A 16,227-nucleotide genomic window follows, 5' to 3' on the forward strand; every position below is an offset into this window, starting at 1 on the left:
GAATATTGTGAGTGAAGAGTACGAAACCAGGTACTATTGATCTGTTTTCCTCTTTAATCCTCTTTCATTGCTATTTACTGCACAGTAACAATGGTATGCCACTGACAACTGTTCTTTCATCCCTGCGTTGAGAGACTGCGAATGCTGCCTCTGACTCCCCTTTTCTGCTTTGCCAGAAACCTGTGGCATAGAAACGTATTTCTGCCTGGCACTTTCGTTCCTGGAAGTTGAGAGTTTTATGCTAGGTTCATAATGAATAGCCTCAAAGTGAAAGAGGATACAAGATGGCTTTGATGTTTATTTAAAAGACTTCATTTAGTTTAGATTTCGAAAGTAGGATGATCATCTTACGATATGCACAGACAAGAGCTTATTAAAACTTGCAGTAGCTGAAAGGTGCTTGGGACAAGTCACTGGGGAACTGAAAGTGAGGACGGTCTTAAAGAGCAGTGATAAAAGAGCAGACTCCCAGAGGGCATTTTCTAAGTGTAAGCCCTGAGGGATGTGTGTAGGTGAGTGCTTAAAGAAAACAGCAGAGAAAATTATCTTACTTCTCAAGTCTGTTCAGCAAAAAAAAATTAGCTATTACTTGAAACTACTCCCTTTGATATCTAATAGGCAAAGTAGGAGAGGGGTGAGGAGGGTGAGACATGAAGCTTTTCTCTAATGAAAGGAAAACTGATAGAGATTGTATATCCGGTACATGTAACAGACATTTATTAGAGATAAATATTTGGTTTGTGAGGATGAGGGCAAGGATATGTTTCCTAGGTTAAAAAGTAGGATTTCTGAAGAATTGCCATTTTAGAGGTTTCTACCGTATCCAGTCAGGAGTGATGTGCAGTTTCACAAGAAAAAAGACTGTAAGAGAAAGCTCTTTTAGCTTGCACGTTCCTCTCTCCTTGTGGGGCAGCTTATGAGAGGAGGGGAAAATGCAGACCTTGCTGGCATCTCAGGCTGCCAGATAAACAGGCTGCACACAGGATGAAGTGCCAACAAACTTTTTCCAAACACTGGAGTGTGAAAATGTCTGTGACGCATCCGTAAGTGTGCTGGGTGAATGACACAACATGGCAAACAGCATCACTACAGAGTCATCTGAGTAGAGGAGGTGTTAAGACAGAGGCTTGGAATAAGGGGCATACGGTCTTGGTCCTAGCAGTTTCGCTGCTGGTCTGTGCTCACAGGCATGACAAACAGAAACGTCTGTTATTTGTGCCTCTGTGTGCTGCAAATTCTAATCAACAACTTGTGCGCGTTTCTGACTCAGATCTGTTATCTTGCAGCCTTTGCCACGTAAGCGTAAATCAACGTGCAAAGGACAGAGGCAGCTCTGCATCTATTTTGATTGATTTGACTTAAACTTAAGTGTAGACATTACTGTCTCTTGCAACTTGCCTTAGTATTTTCTATTTTTACCTGAAGTTTTGTTAGTTGTCACTTAAAAAGAACAGTGCATTTCTAGCTACAGAGAAAAGTTTGAAAATGTAACCCAAATGAACATTGAAGACTTCAGAGCCAGAAGGCAACGAAAGGAAGATTCAACAGCCTGTTTTAAAAAGTTAAAGATAATGTAAGCCTAACATATGACAGGTAATCCTTTTAGGCTAGCAATGCTGAGAACTTCTAAAAACTGTTGACTTGCTTCTTGATCTTTATTTTCAAGCATCAGTGTAAAGCTGGCTGTAGGTCAAATGAGGCTAGATGAGATGCCTCTTGGGCACTCTGAATTCCTCATTTCTATGGTCTCTACAAGCCACAGAAAGTTGCAGAGCAAAAGTCTTGTTACCCAGACAGTTGCAACTCTGGTGCTAAGCCTCTGAAGTTTAGGAGGCTGTGATTGTGTAAGCTATGATTCAGCAGAACCCTGCAACTATGGGCACATTAAAATGAAGGAATGGAATTCATTACAAAACAAAGGCATTATTGCATATAAAATGATCAGAGAATAAAACAGTGCTTTTTATGTTTACAGGAGGTGCTACATTATGTTTAGAAAGAACTGTGTTATGTTCTCAGCAGCTATTAAAATATATGAAGTATATGCTTTAACATGAAGACTTTTGTTAATGTAATATCAACTTGCAGGAAGAATGGGGGAGGTTCCTCCCTGCTGTGCTTTTTCTGAGGGGAAAAAAAAAAAAGCTATAATTTGAGCTCTCCAAAGTGTTTTAAAACAATTATGTAACTTTGATTTTTTTTGTTGTTCTTAGAATTATTAATTTATGTTTTATTACAGCTTCTAAAACCATGTTGTATTTTGGTTTTAACAGTAGTTGATTCTAATATTAATCTTATTTAGAAGCCAGTTTTAATTCATTTCATATTTCATACTTGTGGCTAATTCCTTGTTAATTAGCCTTCATTTATTTTAATAATGGGATGTGTAAATACTTATATAGAATTTATATCCTCATTTCCCCTTCCTCTCATGTATTTTAGTTATTTCCAATGGTATAATGTAACCAAAACACCTTTGCTAATGTAACACCTTGAGCAGCATCATCATAACATAGGGGGGAAACGAAAATAGGTTTCTTTAAATGAACAGAAACCGCGGCACATGGAATGTATTGATAACAAAGGAAAAGAATCACCTTTCACACTGAGAAAGAAACAACAGAGTACAGCCCAGAGAACTGTGCCCGGGTTACTTGAACATAAGCCCTAACCCAGCAAATGTTTGATACTCTGAATTTTGCCTGTGTAGTCGGTAGGCTTATATGCAATGCATAAAGTTAAGCATGTAACCAAGTCCTTGCTGTATCAGTGTCAAATATTCAGGTTTTAAATTCTCTATATTATACTTGAACTTGCTGAAGGTAGATAAATAGGGGCTTTATGTTAAGAGCTGCTGAGCACCTCCTTTTAACCCAAAGCCATTTAAGAAAGTGTCAGGCTACCAGTGCGCATTGTACAACAAAGAACTGCCAGAGTGGGAAGCATTTGGTTGCATCATTTATATAAATGTGAGAGTTTTTTCTAGGCTATTTGCCTGCATATTACAAAGTGGGCTTAGATAGTTCCGCTATCATTTGGCTTACAGGTGGAAACTGGAAACTGCTCTGTGTGTGGGTGTGTGTGTGTGTGTGTGTACACAACAAGAGCGTACATGTGAAGAATTCTGTACCTTTTCTCTATCATTTAATTGCTTGTGTATTTTTGACAAGTGCACCAATTTGTTTATAGCTCCCAAGGAGGCCTAGCAGTGCATTTCTGTGTTAAGATCCTTTGGCTTACATTACAAATAAATGAAGTTTTAAGCAAGCTCTGTATTTTGATAATTTTCTTTTAAATACAAGATTCTGTGTGTGTGTGTGTGTGTGTGCACTGGGTCTGGTTGGGATGGAGTTTAGTATTAATGATGTTATAGTGCATGTATACAGGGTATGTCTGCATTGAGCAGAGAAAAATGTTACTTGTTTACAATTTTACTCTTACCACGGTGAAAGAATATTATATTGGATATGTTACTGAAAGAGACAAATACGTACACTTAACTTTCCTCAAAGTGCTTGTGTGCCGTGCTGCAACTCCAGTTGTCTTATGGTGACCATAGATCAGAACCTGCTTTCAAAGGAAACTGAAGTTTTACCTTTTACTTTTTACTGTTTCTCTGGTATCTTCTGCTCCTTAGCAGATTTGGTCTTTTAGCATCCTTTCCCTTCCCTTCTTCTAATTTTATTTTTTTGACACTCTTGTATGGTCACTGCTGCGAAGTCCTTGGTTGTGCTGCGGCATTTCTGTGTGACAGAAGTTTGTGAGCTGTCTGTTCGGCCAAACCAGTTGTCCACCTGGTGATGAAATTGTTTTCTTACTTGCTCAACTGTATGGTATGTTTGGGCTCAGTCATACTCTCTTTGAAGTCAAGAATAAAACTCCCATTGATATTCACGAGAAAAGGTAAGGCCAGCTGTAAAACAATAGTACTCTGTACAGCGCTGCTTCATCTCTGGCCTGGGAGGTGTGTAGTTGTGTGGTCTGTGGTTACACGCTCTGTAATCAAACTGGTTGGCGATGTCCCGATTCAAGGTTTTTCACTCGCAAACGCAGCTTCAGTCAGTGTTGCTGTGGGGAGAAGACACAGTTTTTCCGAGGTACAGGCTAGGCAGAGGGAACACGGGCACAACAGCCAACAGGATGGGCATTTACCTGTCACTGGTGCATCAGAGGAAGGGACCTGAACCGTGATTTCCCACCTCCCCATCGCCGTACTGCTGGATTCATTACACCAGTCCAAGTCTCGTCAGCTGCAGCTCTCCTATTTGGAACAAATAAACTCTCTGTTCACTGAAGCAAGGCCTTGGAGCTCAGTTACCTGCAGCTGAGGGTCCTGGGTACTGGAATAATTTCTTTCTCCCCTGCCCTCACTGCTGTACGCACATCGATAACCATGGCTTGGACTCTTGAGAGACATCATGGAGCACTGAGTCTAAATGGAGCTCAGCTATCATTTTACATTCATCCTCACAAGTACGATCCTAGTAGAGATAACTTCTCTGTGTGTTCTGTGACATTTAGAGCTGGGAATAAAGTACAAGTAAGTGGGAAAAAAAATGTGAGACTTTAATACTAGGATAAATCTTGACACTTTATCAACTTTAGCACAAACTGTTCATCATTTAATTTCAAGTAATTTCCTTCCCACTGCTTTAAGAGAGATTTCTTTCCTAAGAATCAGGTACCTGTAACCATAAAGGAGCCAACTTTCAGAGAATGTTTTGCTCCTCTCCATCAGATAGAGTCAAATGTGATGCTAATAAATAGACACTGCGTACCCGTCCAGAGTTGGGATGGCACAGATACGTGGGCTCCCCCCTGCAGAGGTTGGAAACATTCCCTCACCATGCTCTTGAGGTAAGCACGTATCAACACTGGGATCCACGCAGACAACAGCCTCCCGAAGAACCATGGTTGGCATGAGATAAAGAATTGCTATTTATGCTTCAAAAGAAATCGCAATGTTTGGAAATTTTGCTTTCATTCTGGACTGGAATAAAAAACAAACTGTCAACACTTCCTTTGAAATGAAAATGGAAATTGAGACGGAACACCAGAATGAGAATCAGCTTTTAAGATTAACAAAGCACTTTTGTTAATGTTTTCTTTTGAGGTAAAATATTTTGTTTTGACTTCTACATTTCTATAAATGTACCATAATTGCTTATGTTATTTTGTGAAAACTACAGTGTAGTCCAAAAATGTGTAACTGTGTCTTAGAACCAAAATATTTTGGTCATACTGAAATAATGATGCTGAAAAGACATGGCCCTTTTTTAAATAAAAAAGTGGCATCAGTTGACCTGTTCCTGCAGAAACATCTTTCCCAAATCGTTCTGGAACAGGTTAATTCCCTGCTGTGGTGGTTAGCACTGTGCAAAGCAGGTGCCTTCTCATGGTACACACCTTTAAAAAAAATCTCCTCCTGCTCGGTGCTTCTAAAGGGCAACTTGTTTTGAATACTGGCTTCCTCACACCTGAGGCTCCAGGTGAAAAAGCAAGTCTGGTTTTAATCTGAATCATCTTGTAGTTTGTAGAGCAGTCTACAAGAAGGTTTCTGTCCTAGGGATATACAGGAGGAAGGTGTGAGAAAGCGGCTTGGAAAGAAAACTGCACTGGCACTGGTTTGCCGTGAGCGCTCGGATTAATGCAAGAAAATGTGGGGGGGCTTGATGTGTGTCAGTGTTGGGGTTAGTGGCTAACCTAGGCAAAGCCTAGAATGTTTATCACATCTAACAGTTCCTTTTTTTTTTTTTTAATCTCACTATGAGTACTCTTTCAAAATAAAAAACAACTTCCACAAATACCTTTTTTCTGTTTTCAGCCTTTTCTGGATTTAAGGCATCACATCTGAGCTATTCTGATCTTTTGATACTCCCAAGTCTTCCGCACCTATTAAAAGCTTATTAAAGATTTTTAGTAATTTTCTCAGAGGAGTGACATAATTTGTCTCCAAGTGGCTATGAGGTACTTTAAAGAAAAAACAAAAAACTGTTCCATTCTGAATGGTTCAGACAATTTTTTTGTGTCATTTTATTGTACCATACTTGAATTTCTGCAGCTATAAATTAAAAACCAAACCAAACAAACAAAACCCCTAACCGCCTTTTGTAAATCCTTTAATGTGTGTCAGTGCATAATATCTTCTGAAGACTTAAGTGCATCTTGAAACGTAGGACTGTTCTGATTTTCTTACTGTTCTCACTATTCGCATTCTGCTGCATCTCACTTGCTTGATATTGTATTGAATTGCTACAGATTCTTTCAAAGCACACTAATCAATTTTGGTTCAAACTGAGTTGAAGTACCTTCCAAATTGCTGTTGCACATCAATGAATGAAATTACTTTAAGTCAGGTTAGGTCAGGGATCTCTAGATACCTAATCTAAGCTTCATTACTGAAAGCAAAAGTACCTGCTGGTCCTACACCCTCCATTGTTTTAATCAGCATCGTGCCTATTGATCTGTGCCCAGGGGTTGGACAGTCTGTAATTCTGTGGAAACTTTCAAAAGTCTTACAGTCCTAAACCTCCAGAATCAGGTTTTGTTGTTTGTTGTGGAGTTAAAGACCTTTCAGGGCAACGAGATAAAGGAGCCCAGCTGAGCCCCCACTGCTGCCCAGACGAGTATCCTCCCTTCTCTGCTTTCCCCATCTGCTGCTGCTTTTTCCCTTGCATTAGCTGCCCTGGCCGTGCTGTGCCTGGAGAGCCGCTGATGGTGTTGAGAACTAACTTTACAAAACTCATAGTTTTCAACTGGATCAACGTGAAGGAAGGAACAAGAAATGCAGGAATGCCCTTTTTGGATAGTGTACCTTAATCTCTCAAAGATCCATCAGAATCAGCAATGTATTTTCTGCCCTTTTTTTTTTGTTTTTGTCTGCAATGAGTGTGACATGATTACGTTGCTGTCGCTTGGTTTCTAGTTTGTTCTAATTTCTGTTGGTATTTCAGGAAGACAAGAATGTGAAAGGACATAATTATGCTATGCAACTTAGAAGTTACTGCTGTATCTTCCTTCAGTAGTGATGAATATGATCCTAAGTCTTATCAAATTGGTGCTTGATCTGAGTTTCTCAAGTGTAAGACCAAGTAGGAAAACAGATTTGTCCAAGGGCATCAGGCAGAACTGGACTCATATTGTAGGCAGGACCTGGTCCTGCTCTCTTTGAAAACTCTCAAAAATATGTTTTGCAGAAGCTTGAAAGAAATCTAAAACGTAAATCTGAACAAGGCTTTATGTAAGCTTAGTGCAAGAAGGAAAACAAAATCTGGATTGTAAAACAATTTCTCATCGTTCTTTAGTTAAATATTTAAACCCACCACACCTCTTTTCCTAACAAGATGTTTTTTCATTGTTGGTTCTCAGTAAATACTCTACAGGCAGCATTGGGAACTGACACAAAATGAAATCATACTTTATGTGTATGTTTTTATTACAAGGTGTGCCAAATACATTACAAAGAAGAGTAATTATAATTTCTGTTTCATTAATGAAGAAATGGAGATATGATTGCCTAACTCATTTGCTTGAGATCACACAACAAATCAGTGATGAAACTTCCTACAAGCTTTTTTGTATTCTAGGAATATATTTAAATGTTTCTTCTTTGAAAACAGAAGGAAAAGATGATTTGCTGTGAATTGAAATATTCTTCAGTTAGTTGAGGGGATGTGGGTTTCAAAATACCAAACCTCCCCTAAGCAGAGCTTCATCCTAAAATGCACTTGAAATAATCTTTGTTACCACACAAATATAGAAGTCATTTGTGCACTTTCTTTGCTTTATTTCCATAGAAATAATTGTGGGTTTTATTTTGTTCCTGCTCCAGAGGATATGGTTGTAGTTTCCTCAGAAATAGGTTGATATTATTTGTGTATCTTTAAACATTTTCCCTGAAACAAAACAAAACAAAACCCCCACAAAACAGTGTTTTCATTAAATCTACGTATCTGCCATTGAATTTCCAGGACCTCTTGATGTTCAATGTTTGTCTCCCCCCCCCCCCCCCCAAATTAATTCAATTTAGAATGTCTTTCCTGTAGAAACCAAAAAGTAGTACATTATTTGAAAAGAAGTACATTATTTGAAAAACTGGTCTTTTTTCCTCTAATAGGGGGAGGAAGAGAGAGGGAGCTGAAAAATGGAAAGCATTTTCTCTTACTGCTCCTCCTGTGGTAGGAGGGTAGGAGGAGAAAAGATAGGGAATGTGGCTTTATTATTTATTTTCTGTAAGTTGGGGAATGACATTTTTAAAAATGCAAGATTCCTCTCTTTCTGAAATACTTTTTCAGTGCAAACAGAATTTTTATAGTTGGGCTGGTAGATTTATGTACACATTCTCTGTCAATGAACAGTATCAAAAAGAGGACTTCAAGAAAGAGGAGGAAATCAGACAATTTCTGGTGTGTCAGTGCATACAGGGTTTGAAGCCATACTGAACTGTAGAACTGAAACTTCTCTGTGAATTAGATTCGAGTTTTTCCAGCTCGTAAGCATTGCTTTCCACAGTCTACTACTATCTTCAAAACATACAGTCATATTGTCTTTTTTTCTTATGATTGTCTATGTTTTGTCATTTTAATTAAAACCTCTTTCAATGCAAAGATATATGTAACCAGCACATAACATTTTGTCTCTCTTCCAGAAGTTTGGGCTTTGTCAAGCAGGCATGAGCCCACAAGGGGCGATGATTCAATTAAGCTTCCTGAGAGGAGTTACTGGCTCAGTGGCAGACTTAACACTGTTGCGCAGTGTTTCTTATGCATTGCTCATATGCCTGGGTAAACTCTAAAATGCTGTCATTTTTTAGATTTAGAATAGATTTGCCATCTAGTCTGACCAAATGGAAAGAATTAGAAAGGCTGCTCAACAATGAAAAGTCAATGTAAACATACAGTTGGTTCACTTCTTGTGGATTCTACCACAATATGAAATAAAGATCTTCTTTCAGTGCCCTCCCCAACGTACCACAGTGATAAGTTATTTAACATACTACAGATATGTGATAAATGCTACACTTCAGAAAATAAAAGTCCACTTTTTTTCCAAAATAAGAAATAAAAGGATGGGAACGAAACCAGAGGCATTTTTCCCTATCAGGTAAACCTTGTAGAAATGTCCTATTAGCTTGTATCTCTCTTTGAGAGACAAGATCTGAGAGCAATGGCCCACAGTGGCTTTACCCATCCTCAGAGCAGGGTCTGTGTTATAGAGCAGTGCCAAGGAAATGTGTAACTTGCAAATAGTAAAGGTGCAGAAAGTCACAGGGCTGCAAGCACACCTACTGCATCATGCAGCGTTAAGAGTCAAACCTCACTACAAAGCAAAGAAGTGGCTCTAAAGTATTTAATGAAAGAGTTGAGCTGGTTTTATTTTATTACAAACTGTTAAATTAGTTTTATATTTCTGTACAGAATGTAGTACAAGAATTTTGAAAAAGTGTATTTCTTTTTTTTCTGCAACTTGCTTTTTTAGTGAAGAAATGCAATGTTGTTCCAGTTTTCAATAGTAATTCTAGGTATCTTGGTAACAACTGGTTTGGGTTTTTTTCTGTTTTAAAGAACAGGCTAGCAACACAACTTTCCAAATTGACAATTACAGGCTTTATTTTGTTGGTTTTGGTGATAATGTAATGGTGTAAACGGAAAGGGATGTTGTTCAGGATGATTGAATTTGCTCCCCTAGGCTTTTTTAAGTAGGTTGTGTAACTGTACTAGACTATAATATGCATGTTTATGCCTCTCTTGTTTTGGCTGGTGGGATTCTTTAAGAGCAATCATGCTGGGAAATGGAGTTCCTCAGGAAGAGCTGAAAATTGAGAGCATGTGATCAGCTTTGAGAATTTTTACAAAGAGCAAGTGGGGCCAGAGATGTGAGTTAATGGGGTATCTGGGGTGAAACGCAGTCAGCTGGCATATAGAAGCTATTTAAGAGAAGGTCTGGTCTCTACTCTTCTGTTTTGCTGAAGGTTGCAAAGGTAAGCTAGTATTTCTGTTATTTTAACTGGACTTTGATAACTCTTTTAAAATAATAAAGTGGACCTTGAGGAAAAGGACATAGGCTAACCTGTAATCTGAATACTATTGCCCTTTTCTATTGTTGGTGCATCTGCATACAGGCCCGAGTGCTTCTGTTTTCAGCCCAGTATCCACTGCTCGCTTTGAAACCTTCCCCTTTTCCTCTGCCAACTCTTTCCACAACACAACTCTTTCTGTGTGGAAGAGATTTTTCACTTGCTCACCATGTGGAGTACCCACTGATGGTTTGGGGGAGGATATTGTTAATGCTGTAGAGAGCGTGTTATTGTCTAATTAGAAAAGCAAACTAACATAGTTAATAGAGATGTCTAATGCTAGAAAGGTACGCATGCTACAGAGGGCTTGAGGCAGGGAGAGTCATGGTTGCAGAGCTGCAAGGGCAAGACAGCCAATAATGAAAATTGTTAACGGTGTCCATGTCTCCATGATGAGTGATGTGGTCAGAAGAAAAATAGCAGCTAAATTAACCATGGTTTTAATGCTATCTCATGCACTGGGGTTTGCTGGGTTTGGGTTTTTTTTCTCCTACAGGTTTGGGCAAGTCATACCTTCTTTGTCTCTCTGGTCATTTGTTTGGTTAATAGAGTCAATGATGCTGGCTGGCTGCAAGGAAACGTGTACCACAAGAGACACATACAAGAAGTAAAAAAGTGCCAAGTCCTAAGTATTGTTGAGATTTCTCGTGTAATTGATGTCCAGTGGGGAATGCTGTTTTCCTTTTAAGAAGCTCAGAATCAATCCGTGGCACAAACCCCAGACAATTCCCTTGTAAAACTCTTAGAAGTAGTAGTACTTTAAAGTTGCACTTAAGAAAGCTTCCAGCTATTCATACTTGGTCAGTGAGAGTCCCAAAATGCTAAATCTGAGGTATCCGTACCCGCTCTGAACTATTTTTTAAATTTGTAAGAGAGATGCTTTTCCTAAGCTGCCTGTTGTGCCATGGCTTGGGAGTGCAGCAGCTCTGCGTTCCTCATGCTTACAGACACAACCACAGCTCAGCTCTCTTCTCAGGCTGGAGAGGTGACCCAGCCCCCTCCTCCCACACGTGGGTTGCAGGATTCCTGCCATTAAAATCCACATTTGGCCCTGCTGGGTGCCTTGAACAACAAGGTGTATCCCATAAGGTTGTTTTTTTAACGTGTGCTGCTGCTTTTCCCTCCTCCTGTTGACCAGCTAGAGGGAGAGAGGCTTGTGGAGATTCGTTAGCTCCCCTCTGCCTGACCACAGCCTTCACAAAGAAGCCAGAACTTTATTTGTAAAGTCTGCTTATTTTAACAAGTGTTTTCACAACCATATGAAACTAGGATTTTGTACGTTGCTTCTGTAAATATGAAACCTTAAATATCCCTATTAGTATCATGTAGTCCTCCAACAGTCAAAGGCTTGAAAGGTTCTTGATTTTATAAGCCATATATTTTTAAAATAAAGGTTGGGGTTTCTGTATGACGCAGTTGCCAGTGGAGACCATTACTTGCACACCTTGTGGATCATTTCCTGCCTGACAAAATCAACACAAGGGGTCAGAGAAAGCAGTTTGCAGCACGGGAATGCTTGCTACAGGTGTCAAGTTCATCTCTTAGCCATTTGGGGTGGTCCACAAACCGTGTCGCTTTGCCATGACATTAAGCAGCGTTTCTAAGAAGCGTAGCCATGTCAGAGATTTTCTGTTGCCAAGCTGGCACCTGGGAGAGTGGAAAAGTTAGTACAGCCACTGGCATTACGATCTTTTTAGGGACTCCTCTGAGACGGTACAGCAGAGTCTGCGTTTCTGCTGTAGCCAGCCGATCCGCTCTTGCAGGCCATCAGCCCTGTGCTCTGCCAGGCCGACCCCGGCCGCAAGAGCAGCCGGGGATGAGCCCGCAGGGGAGGACGGACACCTCTGCGTACACGGCTGCCTCCAAGTGCAGGCCTCAGGGGAGACTGGGACGTGATCCAGGTCTGTATCAGGATTTTACCTAATAGTAAACCACCGCAGATGTGCCAGCTCACATATGCCTTGAGTAACAGTTGGCATCGATATTTGGCTACCTTATTTACAACTTCTTTTTGTGTGTACATGTTAAATTAGCGTTTCCTTTTCCTTCCAGGAACAGCCACCGCATCTCCCTCAGTCCTGCCGAAGCGTTTGGGGGGGACGAGCCCGTACATGCCCGGCTAGCTCTCGGGCTAGAGCCGCCGGCCTCCGCTCCGGCTTTACCTGCTCTGTGGCAGGCTCCCCTCCCGCCTCACCTGGGGAGCCTCGTCCAGAAAGGAGTGACGAGAGCCTGCCAGGACTTCACCTCCTCTTCCTTAGAGCTGTAGTGACGGCACAGGGCGAGAGACGGGATCATCCCCAGAACACAGGTAGCGTGTGCCGGGGTGAGAGCGGCTTTTGGGCTTGAAGGGGCACCAAAGGGCGGGAGAGGTAGGTAGAGTGAAGAAGGGGGAAGGTAGCTCCTTCTGGAGAGGAAAAGGGAGACAGGCGTACCCACGCCCAAGCAGGCATTAGCCCTGAGGGTGGGGGAAGAGCTGTCGCCCTCAGCCTGAGGGGGGAGGAAGGCGCACAAGCTCCCTGAGGGGCTGGGTGCGGCGAGGCGGGCGCCACTCAGGCAGGAGCTCCTCGTTCCCCATCCCCTTCCCCGAGGATCTGCGTGGCGGGGCCGGCGTGAGGAGGGCGGTAGCCCGAGGAGAGAAGGAGGAGCTGCGGCCGGAGCCGACCTCGGAGCCGATCGTCCCGCCGTTCCCCTCACGGCCGTCCCGCCGCCTCCCTCAGGGCCGCCCCGCCCCGCCCCGCCCCGCGGCCCCGCCTCCCCGCGCGCCACCGCCCGCCCCCCCCCCCCCCCCTCCGGCGGGAGGGAGGGCGGGCTGTCGGGGCCGCGCACGGGGACGGCCCGGGCGCCATGTTGGAGGGTTGCTGAGCCCGGGGTCTGTGTGTGTGTGCGTGTGTGTGTGTGCGCGGCGGCTGGAGCCCGGTTTCCTGCGCGGGGTAGGGGGGGGGGGCTGGAGGAGGGGAGCAGCGAGGAGAGGGGGGGAGACGCCCAGGCGGATCATGGACGTCGAGAGGCTGCAGGAGGCTCTGAAAGGTGGTGCCGGGGCTTGCCGCGGAGAAGGGGGGGGGGGGGGGGGGGGGGAAGCGGTGTCCCCACGCTGAGGCGGGGGGACGGGGGGGGTCTTCCTCGCGGCTGAGACCCTTCAGGGGGGAGGGAGCGCCCTTGGCTGAGGGCGGCAGCTGCCCTCCGCCGGGGACGAGGGTCGGGGTCCCCGCGCTGTGGGTAGGGGGCTGCTCGCGTGGGAGGGAAGGGGGTCCCACGGAGTGGGGAGAGGCCCGGGGGCTCTCTGTGGGGACGGGGAGGGGTGAGCCCCCAGTCCCCGCTGCCCCAGCGATCCCCCCCCGGGCTCGCTCTGGGCTGCGTGAGGGGGAGAGGCAGAGGGAGGGTTGGTGACCCCAGCGGCTCCCGTCCTCCTCCAGGCCCGGGGCTCCCCTCGCCTGGAGTGCCCTCTGCTCCCCCCGCATGCCTGCCTGCCTTCCCTTCCTCCGCCCTCGCCAGTCCCTTTTCTTTTTCTCCCTCCCCAGTCCGCTTCGGCGCTAGCTTGCCTTGCTGGATACGCAGCCTGAGGAAATCAGTCTCTTTCTCTGTCGTAGCTGCTCAAAAGAAGTTGCAAATCAACTTTTGCTACTCGGATGCGTGTAGTCTCTCCACACGAAAATATTAAGTGTTTTACAGGGCTGGGAGGCTGGTGGAACTCTTGGGAACAGCTAAAGCATTGTGAAAGCGTGGAATTGTTTTTGTGGGAGCTGTACTGATCGTTAAAGCAAATAAATCGCTAATTATTATGATTTTTTTTCTGTCCTATCTTCTTTTACCGTTCTTTCTGTGTCATTCTCACACCAACAGATTTCGAGAAGAGAGGAAAGAAGGAAGTGTGTCCAATACTGGATCAGTTTCTTTGTCATGTTGCTAAGACTGGAGAGACGATGTAAGTGTGACTTTTTTGGTGATCTTCAGTTGTAGCTAATACCATTTCTACATTTTAAGTCAGCGAGATGCTACCTGGATTCTCTTTTTGTCTGTAGATTGCTTAGCGTGAGCTAAATCAGCTTGCCTTGGTTCCCATTTAATTTTGGAGGGATTAGTTATGTTTGCTGGTAGTTAGTTTTATCTAACAGGGAGGCTTTTTGCATAGGCTTTCCTCAGGGGTATCTGTCAGGTGTTACTGATCCTGCTCAGTACTGTAAACCTGTTGCTCTTTCTGCATTTTATGGGATGTTCAGTTTTTTTAAATGGAAAGTTTAGCTCACTGTTATAATGTCTGTTGTATGCTGTTGTAATATCTGTTGTATACAGTATCTAACAGTATTATTTACATAAAGATATGAATGGCTTGGATGATTTCTTTCTAGGCTTTGTATACCATGCTCTGTGATGATTGCGTCTAAATGCTTTTGGTGAAGAGGGGAGAATCAAGTAGGTGCTTTCTGTAGAAGAGGAGACATATGGGAACTACTCTGAATTTCTGTAGTTGCTCGTTTTTCAGCTCGCACAGGAGTTTCACTTTTCCTGGACTTTCGTTCACAGATCACCCTCACGGTTTTCCATCCGAAGGTGTGATGTAGCTGGAAGGAGCTGTGCTACATGCTTCTTGTCAAGGATGAGCGCTGGTGCTGCGCTGGGTGACTTCCTTGGCGGATCACTATTTGGCAGGAAGGGGAAAGGCTTCCCTGGGTGCGTTGCTATAGAGTTGCTCACTTTCTGGCTCCCAGGCTGTCTCCTTGTTTTTGAGGCCTAGTGCCAGGCTACAGGCTTCAGCAAGAGATACGTGCTTTTACTAGTGTTTTGTTAGCAACCAGTGATCGCAGGGGCTTTGTTCAGGTTTCTAGAATCCCTCTAACTTGTACAAGGTTTGTAGGTTTTGGGTTTGTAGGGGGTTTTTTTGTTTTGGTTTGGTTTTTTTGTAGCTTGCTAGTACTGCTTGAATTAATGGTTTTGAAAGAAAAACAAGTTCTGAAATGTACTTTGCTCTTTGAGTAGAAGGCTTTGGCTCAGCAGAAATACCCAGCTGTAATGCTTAATATTTTGGTGTAGTACTTCTTTTAATATAGACTTACTGTGGTGTGTTTTGTCTGTATAATATGTTTAAAATATTTTTCCTGTTCCAAAATATTTTTTCAGGCTGTTTCTATTGTTTCTGCCACTATTACATATATTGAAAGTAATTTTAAAAAGTGATTGTACAGGGGCAAGTTTTTGGGAAAATTCTTCCCTCTGTGAAACTTGGAGAATGAATAAACTCCTGACTTTATTTCCATCTGGGAAATGTAGATTATTTTTTTTTTTTAATTATTATTTGATTATTACAAACTATTGCTTAAACCTGAACTGGAATCTATCATCTGGAAGTTCATGTAGATGCTGGCCTTCTATGTTTCCAGGGTTTTCTTTGGCTTTTTTTTTCAGGTCTGTAGCTTTTTCCAGCATTCTTGAACCTTTCAGTTGCATTAAATTGTTTTTTAAAAAGTATCGGATGTGAACATCAGAAGCATCTAATATAATCTGGAGACAGACATGGAAATATTGTTCCATAACATTTAATTTGCTTCCCACTATCTGCCAAAGTCTGTATTTCTTCATCAAATATGCTTCTGTTTTCACTGATGTGTTATCTATCAAAGTATCAGGAAGAAATAAGTAAAAAATAAAATCTCGTGGTAAACATTCATGTAGAGATTGGTAATATGCACTATAAGAGCTTTATGTATTTTTAAGCTAGTACAGCTTGGCTACTGTAAAAGTGTTCCTGAATACACAAACCTAGCAAATACATTTAATTCAAAATGAGTTAAATATTCTGTATTTCCAGTTATACAAAATTAACTTTTATTTAATAGAAATCTAAACCAGTTATAAATACATTGCCTTGGAATGAGAAGATGAAATCTGAAGTAATAGTTTGTAGTTACATTTATTAGGATTTTTACGAAGTTCAGAGCTCATTTTTAAAAAAAAGGGGGGGGGGGGGTTAAGTGGGGGGTAATTACACAAATGGTTTGCGGACTTACTTATTGAAAAACAATGAATCTTAGTCACAGCCTGTTCCTAAAGTAACAAACAAAAAGTACCCATGTAAGTGAGGACCAAGACAAATACAGACAAGTGAAATGTGAAGTATTTTTGTTTTGAGTTATTGTTGTTTCTAGGAGAGTTATACA

The 16,227-nt window shown here is 42.4% G+C and overlaps 1 protein-coding gene across 1 annotated transcript in view; it reads left to right on the forward strand.

Moving 5' to 3' along the window:
- Nucleotides 1-12,906: 12,906 nt before the first annotated feature.
- PPP4R2 (protein phosphatase 4 regulatory subunit 2) overlaps nt 12,907-16,227 on the forward strand; it is a 32,483-nt gene continuing 29,162 nt past the window's right edge. The window contains exons 1-2 of the mRNA XM_030043981.2: nt 12,907-13,102; nt 13,916-13,997. Of these exons, the coding sequence (XP_029899841.1) occupies nt 13,069-13,102; nt 13,916-13,997 (116 nt within the window). The 5' untranslated portion in view covers nt 12,907-13,068. The remainder of the gene's footprint in view (nt 13,103-13,915; nt 13,998-16,227) is intronic.

The sequence above is a fragment of the Aquila chrysaetos genome, chromosome 20, assembly GCF_900496995.4.
Source record: "Aquila chrysaetos chrysaetos chromosome 20, bAquChr1.4, whole genome shotgun sequence".
NCBI classification, from domain to species: Eukaryota; Metazoa; Chordata; class Aves; order Accipitriformes; family Accipitridae; genus Aquila; species Aquila chrysaetos.